Below are 17,364 nucleotides of genomic sequence, written 5' to 3' on the forward strand. Positions count from 1 at the left end.
AGCACCTATTTTTCTAGAAAAAATAGCACTGTATGTGGGTCATATTTTTTCTGTATGCTTTTAAAATACAAGGGGTGTAATAACCTTTTCTCTTGGGGTAGTCTGCCTGGCACCATTAAGATGTTTGTTGGACCTCAATGCCTGTCAGCCCCAGCCAGGAAGGGCCGTGGTTGGAAATGATGGGAGTTGTAGTCCGGAGGGCACCATGTCCCTCATTTTATCTTCTTAGCTGCTACAGGTAAATTGGTATATTTATCAGAAAATGGAAGTCGCTTCATGGCTCCCCAGGGATATGAATGCAGGCATCTGATCCAAGCCCCCTGGACTTTACTGTGTACAGTGCTACCTCAGAACTCGAACGGCTCTGTTGCCAAATGTTTTGGCTCCCGAATGCCGAAAACCCGGAAGTAAGTGCTCCGGTTTTCGAATGTTCCTTGGAACACAAACGTCCGACATGGCTTCCACTGTGCAAAAACCCAGCTGTCAGAAAATTGGAAGCTACGCCTCAGAACTTGAACGTTTTGGAAGTCGAACGGTCTTCTGGAATGGATTATGTTCGAGTTCCAAGGTACCATTGGACTACCAAATGCCGTTAGTAAATCATAAGATAAATTAATTCCACATTTACTTACCAGGGACTTTTTTTTAATGAGGAAACACATTTGGAGCATCCTATATAGTAGGGCAATGCAGATGAGGGATAATTAATAAAAACAACAATAATAATTTAAGATAAATATGATAAAATGAAAAGGCAAACAATATAACCAAGGGGCTGCGGTGTTTTATTTTAAGAGCTCAAACTGCTTCACATACATTCTTATAAAACCATCCAGAAAGTCGGGTGGGTAATTTGAACTCATGTTACTGATGGAGGAGGCCTAAGGCTGAAGAAATGTGGCCTGAGGTCAAGATATGGACAGACCCAATTGTCCACACAATCTTTTCTCCCCCCAAAACCCAGAAAATTTAGTTGTAGCTTTGCTTTGTTTTTATTTCAGCTTGGAAACTGTGGTTCAAACCATGGCTTGATCCAAAGCATTTAAATTGGCTTCATAGCATAGCATCTACCTAGCCTGTTAACCATACTTTCCCAGTTGAAATAAAAATGGGAAACTAATTATTGGAAGACTTCCTGCTTGTGTGCTGCATGCACAGCCAAAGGTTTCATTGGTATCTGCTTAGAGTGGCTAGGGAAACCCAGCCAGATCTGCGGGGTAGAAATAAATTATTATTATTATTATTATTATTATTATTATTATTAAAGCCCAAGATATTATGTGACTCGGGTTGGGGTTTTCGGGTTTTTGTTGTTGTGTTGCTGTTATTGATATTAAGCTTTTATATCTTTATTTCTAGTTCTTATAATGATTTACATGGAAATTATTCGATTACAGTTGTATACCTTTTGATGTGTTTCATTTATGTGTTTATGTGTTTCATTTATGTGTTTGATTTGCTGTGTTTTTAATTATGTACAACAACAACAACAACAACAACAACAAATCTTTATTACAATCGTAGACCAGCATAAGGAGGGAGGGGTACAATCATTTAAAATCCAAAAATGTTTGTTTGTTTGTTTGTTTGTTTTTAAACTAAACTAAAAGGAGTTAAAACAGAAAGTATATATAAAAGTCTATAAGAATCCAAAAGAAGCTAAGGGAGTCTAAAAGAAGGGTTAGGGACATTAGACAAGAGTGAAAGAGTGTAAAAGGTTAGTATATATATAAGACTACAGCTATCAATCTACAGAGCACTCTTAATATGAGTGCTCATTATATCTAGTTTATGGCACAGATTTAATTATGTAAAATCTTTTGAGTATGGTTTAACGTATGGAAAAGTGGCATACAAATTAAAACTTGTGGATAGGAGCAGGGTAGGATCTTAAAGTGGCTCGAAGTTTTATGCCTCTGACTTCATTTTCAAAACTCGATACCTCGGTAAGTAGTTAAAATTTGTCTTTCTGTGGCTTTAAAAAGGTGAAATAGTTTACTTTAAGTACATTTCTTAGATTTTTGTTCTGAGGCAAAGCATGACTCTCGTTTCAGCAGCAAAAAAGTGTGTTATGGAGCAGAAGAGACCAAAAACTCATTAAGCCTCAAAGGGCTTATTTCCCCCTCAGATCTGTTCGTGTCGGTTAGGCCTGTGTCGCAAATGGTCTTTAATTCTCTGTTTACCCTTTTGTAGATTGGAAACTGGAGACCTTAAAGCGGCAAGATGTCAACCAGGTACCTTACAGCTGGTTAACATTTGTCTTTAATTTAAGCTACCACAAGACACGCAGGTGGGAGAATGATTTATGGTGATAGCAAAAACATTTTTTTAAAAATAGTCAGGTAATTTGATTTTATTTGTTCTGATCAATATGGAACTGGGCAGGCATGACAACATTTTCAATATGCTAACCGGAGGGAAGAGACTGAAAGCATGCCGAACACTTCCTTTCCCTTTTGTGGGCAAAACTCCGCCTCAGTTCCATCACACCTATGGCATAATGTTACTGTCGGCCAGCACTAACGCTATAATCAGGATCACCCTTAACACTCAGAGTTTGTAACTGGGTTTGCAAACCCTTTTAACGGGGCAACTCATGGAACATTTATTTAATGTTTTGTTGTGTTTTCTATATATGTATGTTGGCAGCTTCCCCGAGTGGCTGAGGCAGCCCAGTCAGATGGGCAGGGTACAAATTAATTATTATTATAATTATTATAAGATGGGTACATCATTCCAGTCAGAATTCTCGTTTTCCATAGTGTTTCCCCCTAACATAATGTCACAATGTATGGTTGCATAGAATTTGTTTAAACAAGCAAAAGCTCTGGAGAACTCAAGATTTGAACAAAGCTTGACTCATTGCCTAGGTTGGGCATGTTCAAAGTCCATTTTGGGGACCTCATCCGGCCCCTGTGGCAGTTTAAGCTCAACAACTTTGGTCGGTCCTCACGCATGTTCACTTCATCAAATCTGGCCCTCTTTGAAAAAAGTTTGGGCAACCCTAGCCTAGGTCATCGTATTTTATCTCTTGCTTTCTTCTTACTCTTGCAAAAACACACACAAACCTCCACTGCAATCTTTCCCTTTAACGGACTAAGCTTTTGTTCTTTATATATGACATTGATTGTCTGTTGCTGCTGTACACCTGTATTGAACCAACTGCATGGAACTGTACTAAAAGCTGGTAAAAGGTAAAGATAAAGGGACCCCTGACCATTAGGTCCAGTCGTGGCCGACTCTGGGGTTGTGGCGCTCATCTCGCTCTATAGGCTGAGGGAGCCAGCGTACAGCTTCCGGGTCATGTGGCCAGCATGACTAAGCCGCTTCTGGCAAACCAGAGCAGTGCACGGAAATGCCGTTTACCTTCCCGCTGGAGTGGTACCTATTTATCTACTTGCACTTTGATGTGCTTTTGAACTGCTAGGTTGGCAGGAGCTGCTAGTCTTTCAATTAATAAAATTCTGCTCTAATAAATTGTAAAAACGAAGAGAGAAAGATGGCTACCTCAGTGGCTCAGATCAGAAGCAGCATGCTGCTGAATGCCAGCTGCTGAGGAACGACTGTGGGCGAGAGCTATTGCCTTCACATCCTGCTTATCGTTTTTGCAGAGGCTCACTGTGGGATGCTGAATGCTGGACTGGAGAGCAGAGCCCTTGCTACTTTTCCCATTGCACAGCCACAGTTAGAAGATTGAGAACATTATGTCTGCAAAGGTCCTAGGCAGCATTCAGTCCTAGTGTGTCCTTGATCGCCTTGTGCCTGCCTCCCCCCGCCAAAAACACAAAGCCCCTCTTGTTCCAGGCATTACGTGACGTTTGTCTCCCTTCTGTACTGACCTACATTTCAATTTTCCTAAAAGCAGTAAAACATGGACAGTATTATTTCGAAGACCTAAAGTCTGCAGCAAGTTTTAAAGGACCTCACACTTTGTTTACATCAAAACGGATTTTTCGACTTTGTAATTTTACAGTCGGGATGCAGGTGGCACTGTGGGTTAAACCACAGAGCCTAGGGCTTGCTGATCAGAAGGTTGGCAGTTCGAATCCCCACGATGGGGTGAGCTCCCATTGCTCGGTCCCTGCTCCTGCCAACCTAGCAGTTCGAAAGCACATCAAAGTGCAAGTAGATAAATAGGTACCACCCTGGCGGGAAGGTAAACGGTGTTTCCGTGCGCTGCTCTGGTTCGCCAAAAGCGGCTTAGTCATGCTGGCCACATGACCCGGAAGCTGTACGCCGGCTCCCTCAGCCAGTAAAGTGAGATAAGCTCCGCAACCCTAATGGTCAGGGGTCCCTTTAACTTTACTAATTTTACAGCATTTCGCTTCACAGCCTTAAACTGAGTGTATTTTTCTCCGCAGGCTGATATAGCACCGCTGATGGCCTCTCTTATTGGAGTCCCTTTCCCCCTGAACTCTGTGGTAAGATGCATGCTAGTTGTTGGGTTTTTTCTTCTCCTGGTTATGCAATTAGAATCCTTGATTGAGGGAAGCCTCCAGTGGGGAAGGGATGCAGGAGTCGGAGGATGCTAGAGAGAGCTGCAACACCGAGCCTGAGCAAAGCGGGGAGGAGGCAGGCCCCCCTTTGCCCACGCCCTCTCTGCGCAGTTGGTTTACACGCAGAGAGGGGAGGTGTAGGATGGGGGTCAAAAGACTGCTCTGCTGGGGAAAGTTTAAAGACAGCCCACTCCCAGATTCTGCTAGTGACTGAGCAGACTTGGAATTGAGACGTTCTGCACTGTGAATGTTTTGCACAGCTAAAGCCTTGAAAAGACCAGTGGGGGTCTTGCCTGTTCGCTCTCGAGCAACCACGCCGGCACACATAAAACAACCCTTGCAAGGAAAAATGGGGGCATAAATATTTTTAATAATTAAACCTACCATATCACCAGTGGCGGAGCCAGTGTGGTGTAGTGTTCTGGTGGTGTAGGGTTCGCGTCTCCGCTCCTCCACCTGCAGCTGCTGGGTGACCTTGGGCTAGTCACACTTCTCTGAAGTCTCTCAGCCCCACTCACCTCACAGAGTGTTTGTTGTGAGGGGGGAAGGGAAAGGAGAATGTTAGCTGCTTTGAGGCTCCTTTGGGTAGTGATAAAGCGGGATATCAATTCCAAACTCTTCTTCTTCTTCTTCTTCTTCTTCTTCTTCATGCTCCGGCACCAGGGGGTGGAGAGCAGGCGGGGGCGTGGCTGGCATGCGTCCTGGGGGCGTGGTGCACTGTCAGTTAAGCATGTTGCTCTCCCTCTTTGTGATGGGTCAGCGCGATGCCAGTGGTGTGGGGTCATGGCCATGGGGCAGGGGAGAGACTGGTAGGTGAGATCCTGCTGCCCTTCGGTATATAATGACTTGGTACTGTAGAGTAGCAATCTCTGTTTCCCCGCAGAAACTGCTTACATGTTTTTCTAGTCTTGGCTTCATCTAGTCCAACTTTTTGCAATGCAGGAATATGCAGCTGTCCCTTACGGGGATCAAACCTGCAATCTTGGTGTTATCAGCACCACACTCTTAACCAACTGAGCTATCCACAATGTGTCCATAAAACATGGGTTATTGGTGCCTTTTTCAGGGGAGTCTACCTCTGGAGTACCTGAACAACACTGCTCATTTTAAAGCAGAGAGTATGTTTACAAATGCTGCTCAGATTCTTGAACAATTTAAGGTAAATGAAATATTGCTCAAATGCAAACGTTACATGTCTTTCTAAGTACATGCAGTGGAAAAATAACTTATAAAAGCTATTACAGTGGAGAGAGCGAGAGCGCGCATTTAAATACTTAAGACTGCAATTTAAAACGATAAAAGAATTTTTCTAAGATGTTGAATTTATAAATAAGATGCAGCAGCATCAAGTAATTTTAGTTTAAATCCCTGCATCTGTTTTTTACTGTAACAGCTTGATACTTTTCATTGACTTAAGGAGAAATGTAAATATTTCACGATACTTGTGGTAATGTGTATAATACTGTATAATACTGTATTAGAATGAGGAGTTTAAGGGACAAACTCTGGCTAGCCAGTGTGAATTGTTGCCACTGAAAGCAATGCATTCTACCAGCGGGGTCAGATGGGTCCTGGAATTGAATTCCAATCTCGCTAATGACTATTGCTGGCAATCCTCAAAGTGTTCTGCTGGCACGGGTCCTATTCAAGCAACTGGGACTTGAATCGCCAGCATTTGCAGAGTTGGGGTTTGCATTTCCTCTTCAGCCGGGTTTGGAACATTCCCGACACAATCTGTGCATATGGCTTCTGGTACATGCCAAAGAAAGCAGAAAAACCAAATGTTCCCAAACTCAAGCCATTCATCTGTCTCAGACCAAGAGACCAGCTCTCATAGGTGCCTATCTGCTCTTTAAGGTCATTAAAAGAGGACCTCTTACGTTTCTGAAGTATGTTTCATTGCAACGAAGGAGGGGGCCTTCTTGCAAAATGTGCCTAGATTTTGAAACTCCTCCTGAACCCGGCTAACGTTGTGCACCCTTCTTGTTTGCTTGTTGGATTTCAACTTCTATCACCCTTGGTTGACCATGTTGACCATGCTGTCTAGGGCTGATGGGAATTGCGAGTCCACCAGCACCTGTATCTAGTTTGTGGTGTGAATTTTAGCCTCTCTGAATGTTTAGGAAGCGCAGGATATAGATAGATAGATAGATAGATAGATAGATAGATAGATATACAGTCGTACCTTGGAAGTCAAACGGAATCCGTTCTGGAAGTCCATTCGACTTCCAAAGCATTTGGAAACCAAAGCACAGCTTCTGATTGGCTGCAGGAAGCTCCTGCAGCCAATCGGAAGCCCCGTCAGATGTTCGGCTTCCAAAAGAACGTTCAAAAACCGGAACACTCACTTCTGGGTTTCGATCGCAAGGCATGACTCTCTCTGTCTATCTATCTATCTATCTATCTGGATGAGAGTGGGTCCCACAAGAATAGTCTGCTCCTGGACATCTATACTGAGGGGAAGGCATAAGTTGCTGCTCCTGGTTCTTATGCCTCTCTTTGCGTACATTTTTGTACTATGTTGCTCCTAGATGTTTTCACTTGAGGAGTCAGAACCAGGTATAACACGGATTTTCTGGGACACCACCAGAGCAAATTAAACTTGGGTTTATCCATTATGGGAAAGAAAGCTGGTATAGGTGTAACCTTAGTCAATCTCTAAAGAGACCTGTAGTGATCCACTCAAAGGACCCAGCGGTAATGCTCACTGTGCCTCTCCAAGCTCCTCCCTTCTCAAACCATATATATGAATCCTTCTCCCCCACTGGCTGTGTTTAGGGCTGCACACCTACCTGGGAGTAAGCCTCACCGAACACTGAGGCTTGCGTCTGAGGAAACATGCTCAGGCTGCATTTTAAAAAAATTAAAAAATAAAAATCCTGTGTATGATAGATGCAGAAGGTTGGCATGCATCTCCATATTTTTCGTAATTCATTTCCTTAACACTATACAGTACACTGCTTTTTGTTTAAACCTGTCGTTTTTTCTCAGATTAAGATGGCACAGAAGAAGAAAAGCACACTCTCATTCCTGTTTTCACCATTCAAGTAAGGGTGTCCTCAATGTTACTGTGTTTCCTTAATGACATTTTTTAAAAAAATCTCTTTGCTTTTCTGTCAGATACTGATGATAAAGGAATAACCGGACTGATAGGGATATTTACAGAGCAGTTATGGCTGCGTGGGATCAGTGCTTGGATTGAGAAAATGTAAACACTTAAAAGCAGAGCTAGGTGGGCCCAATATGATGTAAATAATTATGACATGGTGGAGTGTTGTGAGGATAAATATTTAGAGGAGGTCATGAATATCAGTGCCAGCTGCAGGCTTACCCCAGTTTACTCCTGATTTTATTATCAATTGCCATGGAGAGTAGGAGAAGATAGACCCAAGTTGTTGGCTCAGGCGGATGGCTTGAGGAAGTGGACTGTGATACTCAGAAAAGGGAAAACTGAGCAAGCGTAATACTCACTGCTCCTGTCTCTATCCCCCTCTAGAGATGGGAGATAAATTACGAGGGGACTGTGTAGCTGACATCTGGTTCCCATTTACAGCAAACAATTTAATCCTGCTTTTTCCAAGTATTTTGCGACACCAGCCAATAAGACCATAAGAGCGTAGTACAGACGTCGTCAATTAAAACCACTCTAAATTAAAAGAACCACAGAAATGACTGAGTGCTACCAGGTCCCTGTTGGAAGAAGAGGGGTTTTGTGAACCTCTCTGAACATTTAATGATGCACTGTTCAGAAAGAAGGAAAGCTGTGGCAGCAAATGACTCTTTCCTGTTTACTGTTCTAATATGCTGCAAAGACATAACAGGGCAGCAGTGTCTGTTGGCCAGACCTCAGTTGCTGAGTGGGCTTCTTAGAATGTATGGCCATATCTATAGTAAAGCATATTCTAAAGAAGAATGGCCGGAATTACAACTCGGAATGAGTGCTCAGAATTCTCATAACAGTTCCTTTAACTCCCTCTGAGAACTGTGGTCCGCAGGACTTTTTGTGGAGAAGAAATATCGTAATTTATAAAGCAGTTTTCCTTTGTAGTGAACATATTCCCTACAGTCAGCACTTTGAGTATCTCTCTGAATTTTAATAAAGGAGGGGGGGACAAACTAAAATGTACAAAATAGCCCCACCCACATACATTCCTGATCAAGGAAGTGAAGCTGCCATAGAATTCACATTCATAGAATCCTAGAGTTAGAAGAGACCCTGAGGATCATCTAGTCTAGGATCTTTATTTATTTAATGTGTTATCTGCTGGATCCTCTCCCCCAAAGTCCCTCTGGTCCCAAAGAGATGAACAAGTAGCCTGCAGTCCACTGTTATAATAAAAACAGCGACCAATATATTTTTCTTAGCGTTATTGCATGCAGTGCTTATATCACAAGAGTGCTATGCATGCATTAGGTCAGTCAGCCTAACAATAACCTTGTAAGGTAGATCAATATTTTTATCCCCATGTTTCAGTGGAGCCAGGCTGAAAGTTTGTACTGAATGGCTTGCCTCAGGCCATCATCATCATCTAGTGCAGTGTTTCCCAACCTTGGGCCTCCAGCTGTTTTTGGACTACAACTCCCATCATCCCTAGCTAGCAAGACCAGTGGTCAGGGATGATGGGAATTGTAGTTCAAAAACAGCTGGAGGCCCAAGATTGGGAAACACTGATCTAGTGAGCTCTTCTTGTCCAAGATAGGGATTGAATTTGGGAGCGTCCCTTGTTCAACTCCCTGTCTCTTAACCACTCCATTCCTCTAGGCCATGGGTAGGCAAACTAAGGCCTGGGGGCCGGATCTGGCCCAATCGTCTTCTAAATCCGGCCCATGGACGGTCTGGGAATCAGCATGTTTTTACATGAGTAGAATGTGTCCTTTTATTTAAAATGCATCTCTGGGTTATTTGTGGGGCATAGGAATTCATTCACCCCCCCCCAATACAATCCGGCCCCCCACAAGATCTGAGGGACAGTGGACTGGCCCCCTGCTGAAAAAGTTTGCTGACCCCTGCTCTAGGCTATGTTCTTACTAAATATGCCAAAAGCCTTAACTTTCTATCCTTGATCTTTGCATAAAGGGCTAAAGCCTTAAACAGCTTGTTTTTTTTTCATTTATTTTATTTCACGAAATGTATACACCATTTGATTTTTAAAACAACAACAACCCCCAAAGTGATTTACTAAAAAAAAACAACCAATAGTGCTATTGGTAAGAACAATTAAGATAACTATTTAAGACATTCAAAAGATTAAAACCAGCAAGTAACTAAAAACAACAACACTGTACACATGTGTACCTGTTTTTCACTGGAACAGCTTTTTTATTTTTATGCATGCTTGGCCTTTGCAACATGGAGAGTTTACTTTAAATTATTATTTGTGGCAATCTTCTCCTGCTTCCCTCATTAAGCCCCGTTCAATCGAAAGTGTCTTGCATCACGTCTTTCAGACCTTGAGGCTAAAGTTGCTATTTTTAGTCCCTGCTGAATTCTTCTGACTGCTGCAATGTTGGCCAGAGGACTTGCTGTAGATTACGTATTTTCCTCCCTCTGGCCTTTAATTGACCCTGACTCTTTAATTTATTTACATGCAAAATACATAAGTGTGCAAATTCTCAGCCTTTTAAAAAATAATCTGCTTTGTTGTCATCAGCGGCTTAGATATTTCATCTCACCAATTTATGCCCATTGAGAAACTTACTTTTTTAAAACTTCTTTTAATGTGTGTGTTTTAAGTAACGGGGGGTAGAAACAGAATCATGTGTATGGGTAGTATGTGCTAAGCACAGATTTCCCACTTTAAAATTGTTGGGTTTGTTTGCTTTTACTTGTTTTATAAGGTTTAGTGACACCCCACCCCACAGGAAGAAAGCCATATCTGCAGAGATGGCCTCATTCAAAAGAGCTCAATAGCCAGACTGAACTCTTGTTATGGTTCTTCATTTTCATCACAGACTTGGTGTCTGAACTGTCAATTTCTCTTTTCTTTATTGGGAGACATGAATGATGTGGTGGAAATATTAATTTTGTCATGTATATTCCCAGTGAGAGCTACTAACTTCCCCTAAGGGACAATTTACAAGCCTTTGCACAATTAGTGCTGATGTTTAGTTACATAATTAATTGTTCTTACACAGGAACGATGTTGTTTATATTCTTGTAATGAAACAGATTCCCCTCTACCCTCCCATTGTTGACGATAAGCCTCTACAGTTTTCGAGGCTATAATCTCAAGCCTCTTGGGCTTGCTCAGTATTACATCTATGCAGTGATCTGTAAGATGCAGTGAGCATCCATTCAAACCTCCCAGATTTTCATTCTTGTTGCCTACACATACAGTGGTACCTCTACTTACATTCACCTCCGGTTACGTATCCTTTGGGATATTGTTGTTTAGTCGTTAAATCATGTCCGACTCTTCATGACCCCATGGACCAGAGCACGCCAGGCACTCCTGTCTTCCACTGCCTCCTGCAGTTTGGTCAAACTCATGCTGGTAGCTTCGAGAACACTGTCCAACCATCTCATCCTCTGTCATCCCCTTCTCCTTGTGCCCTCTATCTTTCCCAACATCAGGGTCTTTTCCAGGGAGTCTTCTCTTCTCATGAGGTGGCCAAAGTATTGGAGCCTCAGCGTCAGTATCTGTCCTTCCAGTGAGCACTCAGGGCTGATTTCCTTCAGAATGGAGAGGTTTGATCTTCTTGCAGTCCATGGGACTCTCAAGAGTCTCCTCCAGCACCATAATTCAAAAGCATCAATTCTTCGGCGGTCAGCCTTCTTTATGGCCCAGCTTTCACTTCCATACATCACTACTGGGAAAACCATAGCTTTTACTATACAGACCTTTGTTGGCAAGGTGATATCTCTACTTTTTAAGATGCTATCTAGGTTTGTCACTGCTTTTCTATCCTTTGGGATACGTACACGGCAAACCCAGAAGTATTTTTCCGGGTTTCATCCAGCGCATGCGCAGAAGCGCTTTACCGCACCACGCGCATGTGCAAAAGCGGTCCCTCTGGTTGCGAAAACCTCAGGATCCAACCAGAGCTCCGGAACAGATCCTGCCTGCAACCGGCGGTACGACTGTGCAGATGAGTATTGCGGATACAGAAGCTTGGCAATTATTAAGATTTCCTCCCCCAGCCAACCTGAATAAAAAGAAGATGAAGCTGTTCCTCTCTAACACCCTATCTAATATATCCTTTACATTGCATAACTTGCTGCTCTCTTTAGCGGATCCCCTCAGGTTCCATGGTTTTCTCCAGACGCAATAAATCTCCTTGCGTTCTGTGGTGCTTCGTAACCTAAAAACTCTCCAGGGAAAATACAGCATTTTTTTCTAAAAAAAAGTTTGCACTGGTCCCTTATAGACATGCTTTTAAGCAAGATGGCAATCTATCGACGAGGGCATTGTGTGTGTGTTTTTTAAAAAGTAACAATCACAGCTTTTATAGAGCAAAACAGATAGAACTCTATATTGCAAGAAGTTTGCCCGCTCTTATTCTTCCATCCTCAAAAGAGAAATAGAACTGAGACTAAAATAAAATAAAATTCCTCTCTCTTGTGCATAGAGCTCTCTCTGAATCAGAACAGATTGACATTCTTAGAAAAGCAAGGACTTCTATTCATCATGGGAAATACGAGGAAGCGGTAAGTGAACAGAAACAGTCCCTTCCATCTTCCCTTAGTCTTCTGTGTGGTATTTTAGCGAACTGTTAAAGAGATGGGGAAATAATTTTCAAACTGAGGGCTGCATTTCCCTCTGACTAAACTTCCGAGGGGGACGCGGGTGGCACTGTGGGTTAAACCACAGAGCTTGGACTTGCTGATCAGAAGGTTGGTAGTGCGAATCCCTGTGACAGGGTGAGCTCCCGTTGCTCAGTCCCTGCTCCTGCCAACCTAGCAGTTCAAAAGCATACCAATGCAAGTAGATAAATAGGTACTGCTGCAGCGTGAAGGTAAACGCCGTTTCTGTACACTCTGGTTTCCGTCACGGTGTTTTGTTGCGAAGAAGTGGTCTGTGGACAAACTGTCTGTGGACAAACGCCAGCTCCCTTGGTCTGAAATGAGATGAGCGCCGCAACCCCATAGTCTCCTTTGACTGAACTTAACAGTCCAGGGGTCCTTTACCTTTTACCTTTTATTTTACAATTCATTTCTAAGTTTCATCACTGCTAGTTGGGTTTGTCTATGAAAGTTGGGTTTGAGCCCAGTTGTGAGTCAGTCTTGAGAGCAATAGGGTTATATTGGTTGTTTTCTTTCTATAGGTTTCTCTTTGCAGCAAGCTGATTCGCCTTGCTTTGGAAGGACTCTCATATTATCATACGTACGACAGGTTTTTCCTGGGCTTCAGTGTCACCATGGGTTTTGTGGGCTGGACACTTTATGTCATTTTGATTATTACAAAGATGCATACTGATCTGACGAGGAGTATCACAAATAAAGAGGTAAGTTCAGCTCTGCCACTTCTGGGGTCTGCCTGCTTAATAATAATAATAATAATAATAATAATAATAATTTATTACTTATACTCCACCCATCTGGCCGGGCCTCTCCAGCCACTCTGGGCAGCTTCCAACAGGATATTAAAAACACAAAAACACATCAAACATTAAAAACATCCCTAAACAGGGCTGCTTTCAGATGTCTTCTAAAAGTCAGATAGTTGTTTATCTCCTTGACATATGAATGGAGGGCGTTCCACAGGGCAGGTGCCACTACCAAGAAGGCCCTCAGCCTGCTTCTTGCAGTGAGGGAACCGCCAGAAGGCCCTCAGAGCTGAACCTCAGTGTCTGGACTGAACAATGGGCTTGGAGACACCCCTTCAGGTATACTGGCTGAGGCTGTTTATGGCATTTTCTGTAGCATGTTAACTCAGTGTCTGGCTTGGCAGGCCAATAAATAAGGTATTGTTATTTACATTTATATCTTGCACTTTCACCCGAGTAGAGCTGAGAGTGGCAACCCCCCCCCAAAAAAAAACAAGTGTTGGGGGGGGGGGAATTCTTAAAAACAGTGCCGGATCAACCAGTGTTTTTCCAGCATTTATTCATCTGCAATAAATGTTAAACCAAGGTTAAGGAGAAGGGGGCTACCTCTTTCTCATACATCTGACACAAAAATAATCTTATGACACGTTTCCTGGTATCTCATGTGTTAGGTTTCCAAGGGGTTACTTGCGCGCAAGCAGGGCAAACCTCTCCCTGGCTGGCTGCTAATGTAAACTTTATCTGTCCAGAGAGCCACTCACCCGTGGCTGCCTCAATCGCTGGCAGAATCCGTGAGTGGGCATTTCTTAAACGTCTTCCAGCAAAGAAGCTCCTTGACGCCCAGTCTCCGCCTTCCCTCTCTGCACGAAAGCCTTCTGCGCAGAGAGGGCGTGGGCAGCGGAGGACCCCTTCCTTCCCCGCTTGTCCCAGGTAAGGAGTCGTGGGACTGCCTCACCACATCCGACTCCTGCACCCCCTCTCCACTGGAGCTGCGTTTATTCTCTTCCCCAGAAGAGGAGCTGCTTCTCCCGATCCCTGGGGGCTCTCTATAATCCCTCTGGCTTTTGCTCTCTCCCTCCGGCACTGATGGCAGTTCCCTGACATCATGCGTCTATTTAAATAGGAAGGAAAAAAGGTTTTCTCTGACAAGTGATCAAACACATATGCACAGTTGAAAAGATGAACCGAGAGCAAAGACGTTATGCTGTGGAAAAATTAAACCTCTGAAAACCTTTCATTGTGAAAGGATTTGCTTTGTTTGCTGACACGAATGAAGATCGCTGTTTTCTTAGCATTTCCCAATAAATTCATGTGAGCAGAGCCTTGACCTTTTGCAAAGTACAGTGTAAGATGAGATAAGCTGGGCTGATTAATTATTCTAAATAATTCAAAGAATACTTAGAGACAAAATGTTTCATACCTTGTGTTTAGTCTCAAATATCCTCTCCCCGTACAATTCTGAAGAATATTTAAAGATGTAATTTTAGAGCTCTGAATTTCCGGAGGTGTTTGAGAGTATTACATATTACATCTCTAAATATTTTTAAGCATCTGAGAGTAAATTATTAAAAATGTTCGGATTGCTTTTTAAACAATGGGGTTCGTATCCCTTGGAGCTCACAAGAGCAAATTGGATTTTTTTAAAAAAGGTGCCATACCACTTCTCACTACTTGTAATTATATCTGACCTTTCTTTCAAAGAACTCGAGGTAGAATATGTAGCTTCCCTGTTTTTATCCTCACAATAGCCCTGTGAGGTAGGTTAGGCTAAGATGTGGTCATTGGCCAAAGATCACCTCGTGCACTTTATGGAATGAATGGGAGATTCGAACTGTGGTCTTCCCAGTCTTGGTCTGACACGCTAACCGCCAAGCTACACTGATTCCTTAAAACATGAGTATGCCTTCATTTCCCCATAGATGAATCCTGGTAGGGTTTATATTCCTGGATGTATATGGGTGCAATTTCACAAACAAGTGTTTATTTTTAAAAAATCTGCATCGTTCGGCAGGGGGAATAATATGTGCATATATAGGAAATTGCCTAGGCCAGGCATAGGCAAACTCAGTCCTCCAGATGTTTTGGGACTACAACTCCCATCATCCCCAACCACTGGTCCTGTTAGCTAGGGATGATGGGAGTTGTAGTCCCAAAACATCTGGAGGGCTGAGTTTGCCTATGCCTGCCAAGGATAACATTAGAGATAGTAAAAGGTAGATGTTGGATTTTTCTGTGCTCTTTCCTCATATATATTGTGCCTGTTTGTATCCGCCTAGCATTGTTTTTCAAATCAGCATAAGAAATTCCCATATTATTGGTATATACCGTCATACCTGGGTTGTCGAACTCCCTAGAACTTAGACGTTTTGGCTCGCAAATGCTGCAAACCCGGAAGTGATTGTTCTGGTTTGTGAACGTTCTTTTGGAACCCAAACGTCTGACGGGGCTTCCGCAGCTTCTGATTGGCTACAGGAGCTTCCTGCAGCCGATCAGAAGCCGCGATTTGGTTTTTGAACATTTTGGAAGTTGAATGGACATCCGGAACGGATTCCATTCAACTTCCAAGGTACGACTGTATTCTCATTTAGGCAGATTTGAATCTTCAGTGATATAAATCCTTAATGGAAGAAATGTTTTTTAGAAACTTAAGTTTCCTTAAAGTTATTTACACAGATGCTGGTTTTTGTGATTTGTGGAATGTTTTGATTTACAAGTGCACTGCCAGAATAACTACTAAAAATTAATTTGTTCAAAGAGAAGGAATTCATTCTCTCTCCCCCACCCCCAACTCCCTCTCTCTGATCATGATCCCGCAAAGCTGTATATTCGGTCTGTCCCATGAATTTTGTCGAGGAAAGTGTATATGTCAGATAGATGCATGCTTCTTCTACAGATTGGAGTAGGCCTTTCAGAGAGCAGAGCTCCATGTACGCAATACACAATACTCTTGCTGCTGTAAGGATGGAACTAGACATTGCAAGACAAGAACACTTCTGAAAATGGCAACCTTATATAGAGTTCGCCTCCTCCCTAGGGTATATAAGTGAAACTTGGCAGTGTCCCTTTGTTATCACAGTGTCACTGTTGGATTGTAACACTGATTGGAAAGCCTAGCTAGGCAGATTAGCCTGTGAGCAAGCTGTGTGCTGATGCATGCAGCTCAAGCGATCCTCGCTTGGCTCCTGCCTTCCTTGAGCAGCAAAACAAAACCACGAGGTGCGGCCAGCTTAGCAATTAAATCTGAACCAAAACCTGTGGTCTGCTTCTCAACAAACCTTGAGCAGGAAGCCGAGGTTTGTTTTTCTGCTCTAGGAAGGCCAGGAGGAAAGCGCAGGGTGTTTGAGCTGTGTACATGAGTACACAGTGTGTTCACAGAATAATTTCCCTCACTATGCTTTGAAGCAAGAGTTTACAACTGAGCATGGCAACTGTTTCCCCCTGATTCTGTTCTGTATTGTCGGTGGTGGCTGATGATGCGAGAGATAGGGAAGACAGGGAAATGCGTGGCTTGGAGATGTCAGGACACAATGGCATTTCATTATGTGTTACGGAGCTGGCTAATTCAACATGACACCCCCTCCCCTTTATGATAGTATCTAGTTCCATCCTGGGACGCGGGTGATGCTGTGGGTTAAACCACAGAGCCTAGGACTTGCCGATCTGAAGGTCAGCGGTTCGAATCCCCGCGACGGGGTGAGCTCCCATTGCTCAGTCCCTGCTCCTGCCGACTTAGCAGTTGGAAAGAACGACAAAGTGCAAGTAGATAAATAGGTACCACTCTGGCGGGAAGGTAAACGGCGTTTCTGTGCACTGCTCTGGTTCGCCAAAAGTGGCTTAGTCCTGCTGGACACATGACCTGGAAGCTGTACGCTGGCTCCCTCGGCCAATAAAGCGAGATGAGCGCCGCAACCCCAGAGTCGGTCACGACTGGACCTAATGGTCTGGGGCCCCTTTACCTTTTTAGTTCCATCCTAAGAACTTTTTGATTTGGGCTTTCTGTGAACTAACCCACTTGTTGAAATTTTGCTTTGTCTGCCTTGCATTGCAAAAGCTGGCATACATTTTGCAGTAGTTTAATCTGAAACATTAAAATAAAATATTTGCAATGTGAAAGTAATATTTACAAGTATCTGTTTTATTTTCAGGGAGCTGGTTGTCTTTTCCAGTATACGTTTCTCGCTGTCGGGGTGTTAATCGCCATTTTCCTGCTCATTCAAAGCTTGCCTTGGACTTATTACATATATTGTCTGTTACCAGTCCCGATATGGTACGCAGTTTTGAAAGAGTAAGTTTTTAAAAAGGAGGGGTGGGAGGTAGGGAATCTGTATGGCTGCATTTGAAGTTGATCAAGAGGAAGCCAAAAGTCAAAGAAAGCTTTGGA

The 17,364-nt window shown here is 43.1% G+C and overlaps 1 protein-coding gene across 4 annotated transcripts in view; it reads left to right on the forward strand.

Moving 5' to 3' along the window:
* Positions 1-17,364, forward strand: part of PIGN (phosphatidylinositol glycan anchor biosynthesis class N) — a 336,158-nt gene that overhangs the window by 265,613 nt on the left and 53,181 nt on the right. For all 4 annotated transcript variants that reach the window (XM_081872989.1, XM_081872992.1, XM_081872990.1 and 1 more), the window contains exons 9-15: positions 2,194-2,234; positions 4,362-4,421; positions 5,563-5,655; positions 7,488-7,543; positions 12,066-12,144; positions 12,762-12,941; positions 17,129-17,268. In XM_081872989.1, the coding sequence (XP_081729115.1) occupies positions 2,194-2,234; positions 4,362-4,421; positions 5,563-5,655; positions 7,488-7,543; positions 12,066-12,144; positions 12,762-12,941; positions 17,129-17,268 (649 nt within the window). The remainder of the gene's footprint in view (positions 1-2,193; positions 2,235-4,361; positions 4,422-5,562; positions 5,656-7,487; positions 7,544-12,065; positions 12,145-12,761; positions 12,942-17,128; positions 17,269-17,364) is intronic.

This window comes from Podarcis erhardii (genome assembly GCF_964252035.2).
Source record: "Podarcis erhardii genome assembly, chromosome: 8".
NCBI classification, from domain to species: domain Eukaryota; kingdom Metazoa; phylum Chordata; class Lepidosauria; order Squamata; family Lacertidae; genus Podarcis; species Podarcis erhardii.